Source organism: Miscanthus floridulus, chromosome 7 (assembly GCF_019320115.1).
Source record: "Miscanthus floridulus cultivar M001 chromosome 7, ASM1932011v1, whole genome shotgun sequence".
In the NCBI taxonomy this organism is placed as follows: domain Eukaryota; kingdom Viridiplantae; phylum Streptophyta; class Magnoliopsida; order Poales; family Poaceae; genus Miscanthus; species Miscanthus floridulus.
This window is the reverse complement of record NC_089586.1, coordinates 59,912,144-59,930,149: the sequence shown is the minus strand read 5'-3', so window position 1 is coordinate 59,930,149 and position 18,006 is coordinate 59,912,144. Positions and strand designations below refer to the sequence as shown.

General features: G+C 41.3%; 1 protein-coding gene across 1 annotated transcript; it reads right to left on the bottom strand.

Moving 5' to 3' along the window:
• Positions 1-2,295: 2,295 nt before the first annotated feature.
• Positions 2,296-17,039, bottom strand: LOC136465568 (uncharacterized). Its single transcript, XM_066464247.1, has 6 exons — positions 16,112-17,039; positions 15,581-15,816; positions 15,331-15,498; positions 14,967-15,096; positions 2,949-3,060; positions 2,296-2,626 (listed from the first exon to the last, which is right to left on the bottom strand). Exons 1-6 carry the CDS (start codon positions 17,037-17,039, stop codon positions 2,296-2,298), a joined length of 1,905 nt encoding a protein of 634 aa, XP_066320344.1.
• Positions 17,040-18,006: the final 967 nt, after the last annotated feature.

Genomic DNA, 18,006 nt, shown 5'->3' with positions numbered 1-18,006 from the left:
AGAACTCTCTAGGAATTCATTTTGTGGAACCCCTTTCACATAGTCTATCTTATCTTTTTCATTTTGTGTTTTCACCTATCTAGGAGGGTTGTTCCTAGTATAAATACCCCATTGCCTCATAGCAATATCCGACTTTTGATAATCGAAATATAGAACCTCTTTGTTCAGCTATGTGCTAACAAACCCATGAGAGTGATCTCTACTCCTTTACTCTTGTGATTTCCTTCATGGGATTATAGTAGTGGTGGCTTCATCCGCTCCCAATTGGTGCTCCTACTCCCTTCGAGGTTTCCTCGATTGATTGAAGGCTGTGTTGGATGGTTTCTTGAGAGTGGTTGGGTGAATCCTCGATTCAGGTTGTCGGTTAAAGATGGTGGTTGGCTTCGACTTTTATTTGTCATGTTGCACTTGTTATCGCTGCTTGCAGCAAGTTATCTTGGCTTCTTTGAAGCTAGTTATCTGGTGATTGAGCCTACATCGTGAAGATCAGGACCCCATGACATATCAGAACCCCAATCACAAGAGGATGTGCCAGAAACCTCAACCCCGCTATAAAAAAACTCCTTGAACCAACAACCTCGTTGCTGTGAGGGTCGGGAACAACCTCCCCTTCTGATAGCCTCATCAGATTGCGAGGGAACCAACCCACTTTAGCAAATTCATCCAATTCCATCGAAGTAACCCTCGACAAACCAAACTCAAAGCTCACTCCAGTATCCGACGTAGAATCAACAACCTTAGAACTATCAACGGGCTTCGCAGTTTTCCTCACACGAGCCATCCAGCTACGAAGAAGAAAAAAGATAAAAACCTGTTAGCAACTTTAAATCAAACAAACACCTAAACAAAGAATGACTGGTGCTTACCCAAACAACATTGAGGCAGTAGGCAAAACAAGCAAGACAACCACCCCTCAACAAAAAACTAACCCTCGCACCAATGCAACCCTTGATCAAAGAAATCGACAGCAACCACTAGACAACAACAATGGATGGAGCAACGACAAACCCTAAACCCAACTCAAGTATTTATAGGCCCCCTGCACTGACACCAAAGGAAGGCGAACGAACGATATCCCAAGAAAATAGGATGCTAGCGGGAACCGCAAATCCCGAGAAAAACAGGGAAAAGCCACCGACAAACACATGTCACGTCGAAACATGAAACCAAAACCGCCTAAAAAGAAGGAAACTTCAAATCAAACTGACTTTACAGCCTAGCTCAGGTCAGGCACAATGGGGGCATTGCTGCACTAGGTCACCGACAAGGTACCCTCACCTGCCCCCATCCCTTAAAATTTCACATTGCCCTGACCCAGCATGCTATGCCAGACCCTCGAGGGGCTACTATTGGGGGAAGGCCTCCCCGTCACCGCTCCTCCCTCAGCACTCTACCCTTCTTTAGTCAGACTAAACTACCTCATAGTGGGTACTAACCCTCGCGGTGAGGGTTTCTAGTGTACCATGTTTCATCCATGTGTTTAGGTACTGCGCGCGAAGGCCTGCTTCATGGAAGGACTACGGCGAAAGGAGAGCAAGTCAGTGATGCTAGGCCGACCCTCGACCGGGACGTGTGAAGGTTTGGTGCCCGTCGCGGTGGGAAACTGACTTGGCAGGGGCGGCAGTCCCATCAAGGTGGTTAGGGTAGAAAGTAGCTAGCCAAGGGAGGGAGATTACCATGGTACCCTTGGCCGTTATGCAGCAGTTGCCTCGTTGAGCCTAGCCCTAATGTAAATTTACCGTGCCTCTAGGTATGGCCTATAAATACCTAGGGCACTCATGTAAGAGCAGGAGTTTGAAGATCCCAGGCAAATTATCTCAACATTGGAAAGTCAAAATCAGTTGAGACCACTTTAGGCTTGAAACTAGACTTGACAAGCTTTCCAACAAGTCCTCACGGGCCTTCATAGCTTTTGAAAATAAAAAGTTATGACTGATTCTTCTTGATGGTTCTGTCATGGTGGGCTGGCCCGAGCGTGGCTCTTCTATGTAATCCTCTCTTGGTGTGTCCTTATCCTCCTCCTTGGTGAACCTAAGCAATAGCAATGTACATGACTTAGGCAGTATATAATTCTCATTAATGTTAAAATGAATCTCACAAAGTAGCGTGTTCACCTCTTGTTGTAGCTTCTTTGCTCGACTACATGTAATCGGTCCATCATTGACTTGGGCTAGTGTCGATGTAGGTGAGACTTGAGTTGGTGTAGCTTGACTTGGAGGTTGTAACATCTTGCTTGATGGCGTGGTCAAATCATCCTCCCCCTTGAAAAGGAGTTGTCCTCGACTCTAAAGTGTCTTAACTTGTGAATGGTAAGAGGTCAACAACATTGAAGGTGTTGCTCATGCCATAACTTGCTGGAAGATCTATCTTGTATGCATTATCATTGATCTTCTCAAGAACACGAAATGGACCATCTACCTCGAGTTGGTTCAACAACATAATTTTTTGAGACAAAGCATCGGCAACCACATTGTCCTTACCTTTCTTGTATTTCACAATGTATGGAAATGTTTCGATGAACTCAACCCATTTGGCATGATGATGGTTCAGCTTAGCTTGACCTTTCAAATACTTCAAAGCTTCATGATTGGAATGAATAACAAACTCTTTTGGCCATAAGTAGTCCCTGCCATGTTTCAAGCATACACACCAAAGCATATAATTTGTTGTTATACACAGAATAATTCAATTGAGCACCTCCCAGTTTTTCATTAAAATATGCTACTAGTTTTCCTTGTTGCATTAAAATTCCTATCCCAATCCCACTAGCATCACATTCTACTTCAAAAGTTTTAGTTAAATCAGGAAGAACAAGTATAGGTGCTTCAGTCAATCGTTTCTTTAATTCTTGAAAAGTATTTTCCTGTGAGTTTCCCCATTTAAAATTAACCCCCTTCTTTGTCAATTCATTCAATGGAGCAGCAATGGTAGTGAAGTCTCTCACAAACCTTCTATAAAAACTAGCAAGGCCATGAAAACTTCTTACTTGACTTACATTCATTGGAGTTGGCCAATCCTTGACGGCTTTCACCTTGGTTTCATCCACTTCTATTCCTTTTCCTGAAACAACAAAGCCAAGAAAGACAACATGGTCTGTGCAAAAACTGCACTTCTCAAGATTAGCAAATAATTTTCTCCTTTCTAAGCTCATCAAAGACTTAGTCGAATGTGATTCACATGCTCCTCAAAAGACTTGCTGTAAATTAAGATATCATCAAAGTAGACAACAACAAATTTTCCAATGAAAGCTTTCAAGACATGGTTCATTAATCTCATGAAAGTACTAGGAGCATTAGTCAAACCAAACGGCATCACTAACTATGGTAGAACCGCCTAGAATAACACACTTTCGGAGGTGCTCGTCTTCCACTAGACACGAAGCGCCCCAAAAATGGGCTAAAATGGGCAGTTTCGTCAAGCACACCTAAAGGGAGAACTTGAAACAATCCATGTTTTACATCTAGAATCCAATAATGAGTACAAGCTTATAATACTTAGTCTATTTCATACAACATAGAGTCTTGGAAATTATTTATTACAATGCCAGAGTTCAGAGTGCAAAAATTAAATAGTGGAATGCAATAATCATCTAGTGGAAACGATACACGGATCCATCTGTGCCCACTAGAAGAATCCTCCACACAAGAGCTAACTCCTCAAGCTACACCTACAACAAGGGTAAAATAAACCCTGAGTATATAATGTACTCGTAAGACTTACCCAACTAGAGGGAATATTTTCCTCGACTCTCAAAGATATTATGGCAATATGGTTTGCTATTTTCTTTTGTTTGAGAAAAGCATTACTAATAGTGCATCCTTAAGGTCAAGTTTTATTAGCAGTCATGATTACTTTATTAGCTAACCATTCTAGGTAAGCACCTATTCTACCTTCAAGCAAGAGTTGAGCAATCAAAACCATTTTACCACCTTTCATCTTCTAGTTCTTACTACGGTGCTAGACCATAGCCAAGTCGTACCATCTCACGGAATTAGCGATTCATGAACCAATGTATCCTAGCTGGGTACCCCAAAACACATGCCCCACTTGTACCCCAGGCACAAACGAGACCAACCAATTCCACTCCTATCGAGGGGTCTAGGTCCTATCCAAACTTGGACTCCAAGCCCCCACACTTGAGACCCGGTCTCAGTATGGTGCTTAGACCTCCACCTTTTCTTGCCTCTAATCAGTTGGTCCGAAAAGAGCTGAAACCCACTGACAAGAGCGCAACAAGCCTTCCCACTCCCATAAGCAAGTAAGTGCTTAGGATAATAAATCTGTGACCGGACTACCATCCACAACAACGGATGGTCCTCAATCGACACAGACAGGAAAAACAGTGTAACCAAGCTAAGCTCCGTTGGTCGCGGGACACAACTTGTTACACCCACTAATATCCCATTCCTTATCCCTGCCTAGTCCCCATTTTCTTTCCATCATTTTATCAGGAGAATAATAATATTCCCTACTTGTGAGTAACGATAGGTTACCCACGCTACCTACAGCCTAAGCATAGCAGATACTCGAATCTACACTAGTAAGGCTCTTAGGATAGATATATATATATATATATATATATATATATGCATGTGGTTTCCATAAAACTCCTACATCGTAAATGCACAACACACACACACACACCACACACACACACACACACACACACACACACATATATATATATATATTATATATATATATATATATATATATACCATGAATATGAAAAATAGAGGTTATGCATCGGGGCTTGCCTTGGGTAGACGCGGTGTCAGCTGACTTAGTTAGTGGCAGCTCTGGGACCTCCTCCTTCACGAGAATCTCCTCCTCGCTACTCCTCGACGATCTCCTCGAACTTAGTGATCGCCGGTGGTCATGATTTCCGCCGACTCGTTCTCTATATGCATGTGATGACTGATGATGCAACAACTTAGTATTTAGGCAACAACAACTCTTAAAATAAGGACACATATGACATACTAACAAGCTAGCTCTAATAACTAAAATATTAAGCTAACCATCACCTCTATCAAATCAATTGTCAAGCTCACCCTAACAAGTGCTTCATTTCATAAGTCAATATTCTTCTCTTATTCATATTAAAGGTTTAACGGATATTTAGTTACCCTAACAAACAAGCTATCTTAGGGGTGCAAAAATTACAGTAAGCACATAATAATACAATGAAGCTACTGTAAAAATTTCAGGATCAAAGCTTGTCTCCAATTTACCACAAAAATTCCTACAATAATTGCACTAATAATATAAAACACTGTTCAAACGATTTAATAGCCCTTAGTTCCAACACAGATATGTATGAACTAACTATACCAACTAGATAGATAATAATTTTAGAAACCTAACAAAATTAGTTTCACAATTTTTGGACACCTACATGATTTTACATTAATTACCAAAGATCAGCTCAGAAATTAAAATAGAAAGCTATTACTAATTTCTTAAGAAAAAGAAAGACGGATTCCACCGTGCGGCCCACAAATGCGCGGCCCGCGTAGGTGCAGCCCATGTGCGAGATGGCCCACAGCAGGGGAGCCCACGCGCGCACTGGCGCTTCTATAAAAGAGCTCTCGGACTTCTCCCAAATTACACCTAAGTCCTAACACTATTTCATCCTCTCTCTGGCGAATTCATTTAACCCCCTAAGTTTTCCCTAATTTCTCCGCGCGCACCCCCGGGCAACCCTGTGCATGACGGCACGGTGAGCGGCGGCATTGGGCATCTACGCCTGCCACCTAGGACCTACATGGACCCATCTAATGGGTCGATCGCCATCTCCAACCTACACTACCTTGCTGGGTGGTGGTAAGGAGTGGCGAGGCTCACTAGTGAGGGCTGCACAACGCACGACCATCCACAATGACGGCATGACTATTCTAGGTGAACTAGGGTAGCTACAGGCCTAACTAGCTAACATGTGAGCATCAAGAGCTTACCGTGGACTCGATCAAAGTGACAATTGGGGTAGAGGATGGCAGAGGAGGGCTGGCCAGCGTGCGATCGAGTCGTGAGGCGGCGCAAGGCAGTAGGGGCAACCCATGTGTGCGTGGCGATGAGGCGAGCAACAACAATTCGGCACAGTGCCACAGCTGGTAGTAGCACCGCACGGCAAATGTCCAAAGGCGGACAATGGTTGAGCCCTAGCAGCTCGGTAAGGCGGCAGCGACGGTGGCTGCAGCGCGGTGGCAGTGGTGGGGCAGCAACGCGGTGGCTAGCACCGCTAGGCTACAGCCTGGCCACTGGCCAGGCCAAGGATGGCCTCAGCCAGGCCAACGCGTGGCCGCACGCGTGCGGCTGAGCATGGTGATGTCGAGCTCCCGAGCGTGGTGACTGCGCCCACCCAGCCAACCAGCCCGAGACTGTGTCCGTGCACAAATTTTAAAGCGCGTTGATAAACTAATCTAACACAGTTGAGGCTGAACCACCTAAACCATGCTAAAGATGGTACGTCAGATTACCAAACGGAACAAAAACATAGCACTGACCTTTAGCTAAATATTCCAAAATTAATTCACCCACAGTGGGATTGTCACAATATTTTCAAACTTAAAAATTTTTCTAAGTCTAGAGCTAGATTTGATTTCAAGTCCATTTCTAAGTTATTAGAAATACTTGCTAGCAATATTATTTTCTGAAGGCAAAAGTTGCATTGTCACCAACAAAGTTTGCACTACAAACTTTATTTAGGTGTCACACACATGTTCTATAATATTTTTGCTCAATAAAAATTGTTTTTCAACCCCACTTGACATAACATGAGCTACTTAATCAATTTTCATTTAACATTTTTATTATTTATTTTAGGTTACAAGAAATTCATCTACACACTCTATCATATGCATTATCACATAAACATGATGCTCATGACATGATTTAGTAGTTTGTTTAGGGTGTAACACCGAGGGTGTTATAGCTCCTCCCCCCTTAAAGAAAATCTCATCCCTGAGATTTCCTATGTGTGCCTAGTGTGGGAAAGGGATAAGAAATAAATTTTTATTTCGATTTAAATAATTACCTTGAGATACACATAGTCGCCAACTTCAAACTGTAAAGGCCTTCTTCTCTTATCTGCATAAGTTTTCTAACGGTTCTGAGCTGCTTTCAAATGACTCTGAATAACACTGACTTGCTCTCTAGCTTCTTTGATAAAATCAGGTCCGAAATAACCACGATCTCCCACTTCAACCCGGTTAAGTGGTGTTCTATATTTCTTGCCATATAGAGCCTCGAAAGGTGCCATTCGAATGTTTTCTTGATAACTATTGTTACAAGAAAACTCCGCTAAAGTCAAGCATTCGTCCCACTTTTCTAGGAAAAAAATGACACAAGCTCTCAACATATCCTCAAGTACTTGGTTGACCCTTTCTATTTGACCATCAGCTTGCGGATGATAAGCTACGCTTCTAAGAAGACGAGTACTGAGACACTTCTGGAGATGCTCCTAGAAGCGAGAGACAAAAACTGATGCCTCTATCCGAAACAATGGTAAGAGGAACCCCATGCAAAGTTACAATCCGATCAAAATACAACTTGGCATACTTTTTGGCTGAATACCTTGTATCCATCAGGAGAAAGTGAGCAGACTTGGTGAGGCGATCCACAATGATCCAAAGAGAATCATACCCCTTTGCTAGTGCGAGGCAAACCCACAACAAAATACATGGAAATATCCTCCCATTTCCAAATAGGGATAGGCAAAGGCTGTAGAAAACCAGGCGTACACAGATGATCTGCCTTAACCCTTCCACAAACGTCATATTCTGAGATGTATTTAGTAATGTCCTGCTTCATATTTGGCCACCAATACAAGTACCGCAAATCATGATACATCTTGTTGCTTCCAGGGTGAATGGATAACTTGGAGTTGTGAGCTTCATCCAAAAATTTTCTCCTAAGGCTCACCACTTGCGGGAACCACCAACCTGGTTCTTGAACTTCACCATACCCCAATCATCAGTGATGAAGAGGGTACATGAGATTACCATATGGAACAAAAACATAGAACTGACCTTTAGCTAATTTTTCCAAAATTAATTCACCCACATGCCATTGTCACACTGTTTTCAAACTTAATTTTTTTTCTAAGTCTTGAGTTGGATTTTATTTCAAGCTCCATTTCTAAGCTATTAGAAATACTAGCTAGCAATATTATTTTCCGAAGGCAAAAGTTACATTAGTCACCTACAAAGTTTGTACTTCAAACTTTATTTAGGTGTCACACACAGGTTATATAATATTTTTGCTCAATAAAAATTGGTTTTCAACCCCACTTGACATAACATGAGCTATTGAATCAATTTTCATTTAACATTTTTATTATTCATTTTAGGTTACAAGAAATTCATCTACACACTCTATCATATGCATTATCACATAAACATGATGCTCATGACACGATTTAGTAGTTTGTTTAGGGTATAACACTGAGGGTGTTACACTCTTAATATCTTGCTGCAATTGGCGTTCAGCTTTGGTGGCTTGATGTACCAAATCAATAAGATGTTTGTACGGACTGAAATTCAACAATGTGCTGAATATTGCAATGTAACACAGCCATGAAACATGCAATAGTTTGCTCTTCATTTTCATACACAATGGCTCTAATCATAGCCTTCTCCATCTCTTTATAATACTCTTCAATAGAGAAACTTCCATGCTTTAGATTCTGCAACTTATCAAAAAGATCACGCCGATAGTGCTTCAGTACAAAACGAATTCTCATTTCTATCTTCATTTCTTCCCAAGTTGCAATTGGATTTGATCCATCTTCTTCACTGATCACAGAGAAGTTGCTCTCACCAAATTAGAGCATATCCATCAAACTCAAGGGATGCCATTGCCAACTTCTTCTACTCTAAATAATTATGCAAACAAAAGATCTTATCCACCTTCAACTCCCATGTGAAATAAGCTTCGGGATCAGACCCTCCATCAAATTTTGGCATGGTAAACTTAAGTTTTCCAAACCTCTCCTCATGGTTGCCTCCTCTTCGATGTCGGTGACCAAAGTGATATTGAGAATGATTATCATCATCCTCATCTTCAGATTCATCATTGTCATCATTTCTTCGACCTCGACCTCTTCCTCTACCATGTGTGGCACCTCGGTTCCTCCTTGTTCTCTTGCTCTTCTAGCAGCAGCTCTTCCATCACAATCTTCTCCATCTTCACCATGGTTGCTTGCACCATCATGAGGTTGGCGGCGTCCTTTGATTTCAGCCATAAAGGCCTAAAAATCTTGTGTCAACCTATCTTGCTTATCTTCCATGCTTTGCTTTAGTTCATTGAATTGTGCCATAGTAACACAATCTTCTATCTCAACTCCACCCATCTTCCTGTAAGGTTAGCTAAATATGAACAATAGGTATTTGTGGAATGGAAAACATTTGGTAGCTCTCTCAATCTCACATTTCTTACCAACCAAAGCTCTTTTGAATTCCCTATGGGGTACTGAAAAGCAAAGTGTGTGGTGGTAACCGAAAGTGGTAGCGAGGCGAATACAAGACCAGAGTACCGATTACGATGGCTTTTATGTGGAGCTTGGTGGGGAGTGATACACAAGGAATGCAATCTGAATTCTAGTTGTTGTAAAGTTAAATAACAATCCAAACTACAAGTTCCCTACGTAGTGTTGACCACAAGATATGAATGAGATGTAAATCGATCACACACACGTGCAAAGAAATTTCAGAGTTGATGCAAGCAAGGAGTATGATTGGGATGCAAGTGTTGCTATCATACCCAACCAAAATTTTGCACCAAACACAAATAGCAAACTGGTTGCACAACTTGATGTGAAACTTACAGCAATTGTGCACTTCAAACAAGCTAGCTGATCTTCAGCTTTTCTTTCTCAACTTTTCTCAACTATATTTTTTTGCACTTTTCTTTCTTCTTCTTTTTTGACACACTTTTTTATAGAACTTAACACAACTGACTGGAGATAACACTTGCACACTTATGATAGAAACAAAAACACAACTAGTAGCTATAGCTTGATAGGATCAAAGTTAACATGAAACATGATATAGGCTATAGATTTTTTTGTGGAGATTTTTAGATATATAAAAGAGGCTCAAAGGACACTGCAAAGGATAATGATTCAGCAACTAAAACAAAGACTCTAATGGACTGAAACTTAATAAAACTCACTAAAATAATAGATTGAAACAAAGGGCTAAAGCAATTTTTAGGCTTTTTGGTGGATAGGATGAAACAAAATATATGTAGCTAAGGGAAAAGAATACGAAAGCTTTGATACCAGATGATACATCACGGGGTCCTGATCTTCACGACTGTAGGATCAATCACTAGATAACTAGCTTCAAGGAAGCGAAGATAACTTGCTGCAAGTAGCGAATAACTAGTGCAACCTGACAAATAAAACTCGAAAGCCAACCACCGTCTTTAATGGGCAACCTGAATTGAGGATTCGCCCAACCACACTCTCAAGGATACCAACCAACACAGCCTACAATCAATCGAGGAAACCTCGAAGGGAGTAGGAGCACCAATTGGGAGTGGATGAAGCCGCTGCTATTGTAATCCCGCGAAGGAAATCACAAGAGCAAAGGGGTAGAGATCACTCTCTAGGAGTTTGTGAGCACACAACTGAACAAAGGGGTTCTGTATTTTGATTATCAAAAGTTTGAGACTGCTATGAGGCAATGTAGTATTTATACTAGGAACAAGCCCTCCTAGATAGGTGAAAACACTGAAATGAAAAAGATAAGATAGACTATGTGAAAGGGGTTCCACCAAATGAATTCCTGGAGAGATCCCGCGTGGCTGTTGGTCTTCTACGTAGTCTTCAGTGTTTTGGCAATAACTCCACCTTGGAACTTCCAAATGACGTGCCATTGGATGCTGTTGGAAAGTTAACTTAATCTTTCACACCATATGCAGCATGCACCATGAAATAATGTAGAATGATACAGTTTTGCATGGGAAGTTGAACATTATGCAAACTAGTTGACCTACTGACCAAGTCTTGACTAATGCAATCGTATCTCAACATTGGAAAGTCAAAATCAGTTGAGACCACTTAGGCTTCAAATTAGACTTGACAATCTTTCCAACAAGTCCTCATGGGCCTTCATAGCTTTTGAAAATAAAAAGTTATGACTGATTCTTCTTGATGGTTCTGTCATGCTAGGCTAGCCCGAGCATGGCTCTTCTATGTAATCCTCTCTTGGTGTGTCCTTGTCATCCTCCTTGGTGAACCTAAGCAATTGTAATGTACACGACTTAGGTAGTATATAATTCTCATTAATGTTAAAATGAATCTCACAAAGTAACATGTTCACCTCTTGTTGTAGCTTCTTTGCTCGACTACATGTAATTGGTCGATGTAGGTGAGACTTGAGTTGGTGTAGCTTGACTTGTAGGTTGTAACATCTTGCTTGATGGCATGTTCATACCAGGTTCTGAAATGGTTCAACCTCATGTTTTATCAATTGAATCCTTAAAGTTTTGTGAAGCTGAGTATTTATGTATGGGGGTGTAAGTCTCAAGGGGTTGAGGCAGATCTCAAGGGTTTATTTCGTCTCCACCAGGTTCAGCCTCAACCTCAAAAGATGGATGTTGATGGACAAACTGTTCTTAGGGCAGTTTGGGGTTTATACTTTTGTTTATCGTCATGGTGTGGAGGTTCCAGTTTAGGTGTAGAAGAACAAGTGGGCCTTGCCCTAGATTGAGATCTGGTTTTATATGAGATTAGAGGGAGAGCCTAGCGTATGTGGGAAGCTATTGAGGCTTGATAACATGACTTTAGATGCTATTATGACTGATAGTTGTGTCACTGCCATGGATGCTCTTAGGGTTCTATCGCATCACTACTGTGCGCGAGACTTGGTTGAGGAGTTTGTTTGCACAAAGGTGTTGCCTCTGAGGGCTAGCCAGTCAGTGGTTCAACTGTCAAGGATGATGAGAGGTACCAGGCTCATGGACTGAAGGGGCTTGGGATCGATGTGAAGCAGGCTTAGTCGAGGGTGCTTTAGAGGAGCGGCTCTTTGGTGGCTGCGGGTTAATGTTGTTTACAAGAAAGTTGCCAAAGCCACAAAGGACCTCATTGGTGCTCTTGGGAACATGGAGACCAAGGCAATAAGGGCTACTCTAGCTGATCGCCATTGCGTCAATTGAGCCTTTGATTTGCTTTGCTTGACTTATCCGGATTGGCCCCAAGTGGAATCGATGGAAGCTAAGGGTGGCAAGAAGAGGAAGAGGTTAGCAACGAGTGGTAAGACTAGTGGGTTTGTCGAAGCGAGGGCATCATGGTCAGGGGCGTTCTAATTGTGCCAAAGGTTGCGAGGGTCATAGCAGCAAAGGTGGCCGCCTCTACGGTTGGCTCTCCGGCTATTGCTTCGAAGTCTGAGTCGATGGTTGCTCCCACACCGCTACCGGCCATGGTTGGAGGAGCCCATCCTACATGGATGATGCCAACCCTCGCTAACCTACCTATTCTACAAGTGATTTCTGACGAGGAAGATGAAGATGAAGAAGAGGAGGAGGAAGTGAGCGAGGGTTCTGGGATGAGAAAGGAGATGACTCTCATTCTTCTAGTGAGGATAGTGAATCTGATGGTGTTGATGATGATGATTGAGATGATGAAGAGGATGTGAGGATTGAAGATTCTAAGAATCCCCATCATTGTGGTTCTTTGGAGCTTGGGTTGCAGGGTGAAGGTGGCAATGAGGAGCGAGAGGTTGAGTCTTGCTCGATTGAAGTTGGTGCAATGCCTCGCCATTGCCTGCATTCATATTTTGCATGAAGGTTGTGAAATTGCTTACTGATGATGACGAGACTAGAGGCAACTCTAGGAAGCATGTGCTAGGAGATGCGAGCCATAGTGGCTTGAGGTATTTTTCCATTGCTTGTGGCACCGATGAACCCAATATTGACCTGTTCACCAGCCCTAACCTTCGCAGGGTGATACGATGCGAGGTCCCGATCTTCACGATGTAGGATCAATCACTAGATAACTAGCTGAAGAACAGCCGGATAACTTGCTGCAGGCAGCGATAACTAGTGCAACCTGGCAAATAAAACTTGAAGCCAACCACCGTCTTTAACCGGCAACCTGAATCGAGGATTCGCCAAACCACACTCTCAAAGAACCAACCAACACAACCTACAATCAATCAAGGCAAACCTTGAAGGGAGTAGGAGCACCAATTGGGAGCGGATGAAGCCGCCTCTTCTGTAAATCCCGCGAAGGAAATCACAAGAGCAAAGGGGTAGAGATCACTCTCAATATTTGTTAGCACACAGCTGAACAAAGGGGGTTCTGTATTTCGATTATCAAAAGTCTTTCTTTTGCTTAGGAGTACATGGATATTTATACTAGGAACAGCCCTCCTAGATAGGTATAAACACAAAAAGGAAAAGAAAGGGTAGGCTATGTGAACAAGCTTCCACGAAATGAGTTTCTGAGTAGTTTCCGCGTGGCTGTTGGTCTTCTGCGCAGTCTTCAGTGTTTTGGCAATAACTCCATCTTGGAAAATCCAAATGACGTGCTGTTGGTTGCGTTGGAAAGCTAACTTGATAAGGTTTCACACCATATATAGCATGCACCACGAAACATTGTAGAATGGTACAGTTTAATATGAGAAGTTGTACCAATATCATGTCTCGAGAAGAATGTTAATCCTCTGAGCAGTCTGCACTAAAGCTGGTCGGATCTGCACTAAAACTGGCCGGCTCTAGTCAGCCTTGATGCAATAGAAACTAGACTTCACAAGCTTTCCAAAAAGTCCTCATGGACCTCCATAGCCTTCGGGAATAAAAAGTTATGATATTTTCTTCTTGACAGTATTGTCAGTTTCGAGCGGTCTGACCAGTATGCACTAAGCTGGTCGGATTTCATTAGTTACTGCTCAGAACTGCTCGGCATTAGCATCATTAGAAAGTAGACTCAATAAGCTTTCCAAAATGTGCTCATTCATCTTCATAGCTTCTGAAAATCAAAAGTTATGAATATTTCTTTCTGACTGCTCTGCAGGACTGGTCTGGTTCGAGTGTGATTCTTCTCTATGGTCATCACCTTGTGTGTTCTTGCCATACTCTTTAGTGAACTAGGAGCAACAACAACGTGCACGACTTAGGCAGTATATAATTCTCATTAATATTAAATTGAACTTCATAAAGTAGCGTGTTCACCTCTTGTTGTAGTTTCTTTGCTCGACTACGTGTAATTGGTCCCTTAAAGACGTGATATGGTGTAGCTGTAGGTGATGTTCGGGTTGGACTTGGTGCAACTTGAATTGGTGATGGCGTGGTCATATCATCCTCCTCCCCTTGAAAAGGAGTCGTCCTCGACTCTAATCCGTCTAAGCCCAATAACTGTGCTAGGCCAACAGGGCTAAATGCTTTGTCTCTGTTACCATCTACTTCTTCCATCACAGCAAGGTGTTTGAATCTATAATCATATAAACCAAGTAGTAGTCTTGTAGGTGGAAACCAAAAGGATTTAGAATCAAGTTTAGCTTTCACCTTGAATGGATGCTTAGGATTAAGAATGAGTGTTGATGTCCTTGGCATGGTCATATCATCCTCCCTCACTTCAAGAAAAGTCGTCCTCGACTTTTGTTCACCTGAAATCAGCTTAAACAAACTAGAGGGTGGATGTATGTGCCAATTGCTAAGATCACTTATTGAAGATTGTTTATTGCATTCTTCGTAATTCATATGCACATTATTTTTTTTCTGGTGAGAGAAATAGTTTCTCAATGTTTGTGAACCTGATATTAGCTTTGAAAATGGTAGCACAAAAATTTCTTCCAAACCACTTATTTTATTCATGTTATCATGTTTCATCATAGGGAGATCAATCATATCAAATGATGGGAGTGAAACATTCATGGCATTATAAAGATTCATATGTAGATTATTACCTTTCAGGTTTGATGAGGGTGTATGTACAATAAAATGTATTTCTGAATTTTTACCTCCATCGTTGCCATGATTCAAACTTGGGGCAGCAATGAATTGGTTATCAACATTGAGTACCTTTTCACTTCTCTCATCAAGTATGGTGGAGTTATGAGCATCAATCTCTTCCTCATTTTCCTTGTACACCTGCATATTTTAAGAAACAACACTAAGAGTAGACATTAGTGGGTTAATGTTTAAATCATCCTCACATGTTTTGCAATGAAGCTCTCTCTTTTTGTGTGGTGTATCCCTCACACTCCTTTTGTTGATGCTCTTAGCCTCACATTTAGTGGAATCACACAACTCACTTTTATTTTCACTCTCACTCAATTCGGCTATGTGGCTCTCATTCTCACATGGGTATTGATGCACAATCACTTTGTCGGCTTGTGGAGCACCATACGAATAGGCGCCATCATTCATGGTCTCTTCCAGTGGCATTGTGACAGCAATAGTCAAAGCACAACAACCATCTTTTGACTTCTCAAAAGACATTGAATTTGCATTGGTTGAAGTGGATTCATCTTTATAAATCTTGCCTTCAATCTGAGTTTTAAGTGGCATGTTGGAGCACAAAGTTTTAGCACCACTGTCCAATAATTCATCACATATTGTAGCTGAATGGTACCACACATCTTTGCATTATGTTCATGCTTGGAACAACATTAGTTTGTAACCGCAGTTTTGTTGGAGCATGATGAACTTCATCTTGGACAGATTTGTCACTCGCACTAGGTGACACAATAGTAGCATTTTTCTTCTCACATTCATCTTGCAAACTGAAGATATGGGTAGCCATCATGTTCAGATTAGATGGTCCTTCAAAATTTGAAGTGTTCTCAATCTCTTCATCACATTTTTGCTCTGAATTTTCATCGCGTTGCACAGAAAAATTCTGGATGGTGTCAGAACATGTAACTTCACCACATTTAGCACTAGAACAAGACTCAACATATCTGAGATCTCCAACACTTGTGTTCAGTGCATTGTGATGGTACTTCTTGCTAAATAATTTTCAGATTTGCATGCTGTGAAACTACAACAATTTCCTACAATTGAACTCTCAAAGGATCAACCTTGGAAAGAGAAGTACGTTCTCTAGTATCACAACTCAATTGATCATCTTCCACAACTTGCATAATGGTTTCTTCTAGCTCACCTTCTTTGGTATGTGTAGGAGAATTTTCTTCTTGATCTTGCTCAGAACTGAGAGAACCAGTGATGAGAATATTTGTAACTTCTTCCTTCACAATTTCATATTGTAACTGACACTTTGGGATAGCAACTCTCTTAGGAGTTGGTGTAACATTATGATCCACAGTAACGTTACACACCTCATCTTTTCTCTTATCAACTTGAGGCACAATGTTGTCTTCTTGCTGCTCAATAGAGTTCTTCTTGGAGTTGCATTGCTGGTGTTCACTTCTTTTAGCACTAGAATCAACTGAAGAAACTTTTGGAACAACACGTCCTCTCTTCTTGCATGCAGTTGATGCTTGCTTCTCTCTAGCAACAGAGGATACATTGGGCTGCAGCTTAGCACATCTGTCTTTGCACAAATTAGTGCACCCTGTGATCTTGTCTTGCTGCACCTTCATAATTTTCTTCTCTTCTCTAATTGCACAACTCAAAAGATCTTGCATGCCTCTAAAATATTTCCCCTCAACAGCAGCAGCAATATTAGGATTAAGGCCTCTCTTGAAGTAGCTCATTGTATCGATGCCATCAACAATATTGGCTCGATGCATGGACGAATATAGCTTGTCATAATATACTTGGACAGATTTAGTTCCTTGCTTCACATTCTCCAAACGACGAAGCAAAATCAGCCCATATTTTCTTGAAACAAATTCCTTTCTCATGGCGTTCTTCAAATCTTCCCAATTCTTGATGAGACGCTTATGTGGATATTGTTTCCACCAATCAAGAGCATAATCTTCAAATTCAAGTATGGCTCGTGATATCTTCTTGGTTTCAGAAAATTCTTGGACTTCAAGTTCAATCTCCATTTGCTCTTGCCAATCAAGAAATTCCTCCGGATCAGTACTTCCATAGAAAGGAAGCTTGGTATATCTTCGACCTATCATGGTTAATATATATACAAAATAGCAAGCTTATATGTGGTATAGGATAATATGTGGAGCTCTCACAACCTCACCTCTCGTACCAACCGAAGCTCTTATGAAGTCCCTGCGGGTTACAGAAAAAAAACAGCATGTGGTGGTAACGAAAGTGATGGCTAGGCGAATACAAGACCAGAGAGTACCGATTACGATGGCTTGTATATGGAGCTTGGTAGGGAGTGATACACAAGGAATGCAATCTAAAATCTAGTTGTTGTAAAGTTAAATAACAATCCAAACTAGAAGTTCTCTGCCCAGTGCTGACCACAGGATATGAATGATGTAAATAGATCAAACACACGCGCAAAGAGATTTCGGATTTGATGCAAACAAGGAGTATGATTGGGATGCAAGTGTTGCGATCAGACCCAACCAAAATTTGCACCAAACAAAGATAGCAAACTGGTTACTCACTTGATATGAAAAAACTTTCAGCACTTGTGCACATAAACCAACTGATCTTCAACTTTTCTTTCACAACTTTTCTCAATTCTCTTTTTTGCACTTTTTTATAGAACTAAATACAGGGATCAGATATAACACTTGCACACTTTATGATAGAAATGAAAGTAACCAGTAGCTATAATTTGACTAGGATCAAAGTTTACGCGAAGGAGATGATATGGGTTTCAGATTTTTTTTGTGGGAATTTTCAGATATATGAAAGAGGCACAAAGGACACGCGAAGGAAAAATATGATCAGCAACTAAAACAAGACTCTAATGGACTGAAACTTAACAAAACTCACTAAAATAACAGATTGAAACAAAGGGCTATGGCAAATATTTTTGTGGCTTTTTAGTGGATAGGACGAACACAAAATATATGTAGCTAAGGGTAAAGAATCCTACCGTGGTAACGAAAGCTCTGATACCAGATGATACGATGCGAGGTCCCGATCTTCACGACGTAGGATCAATCACCAGATAAC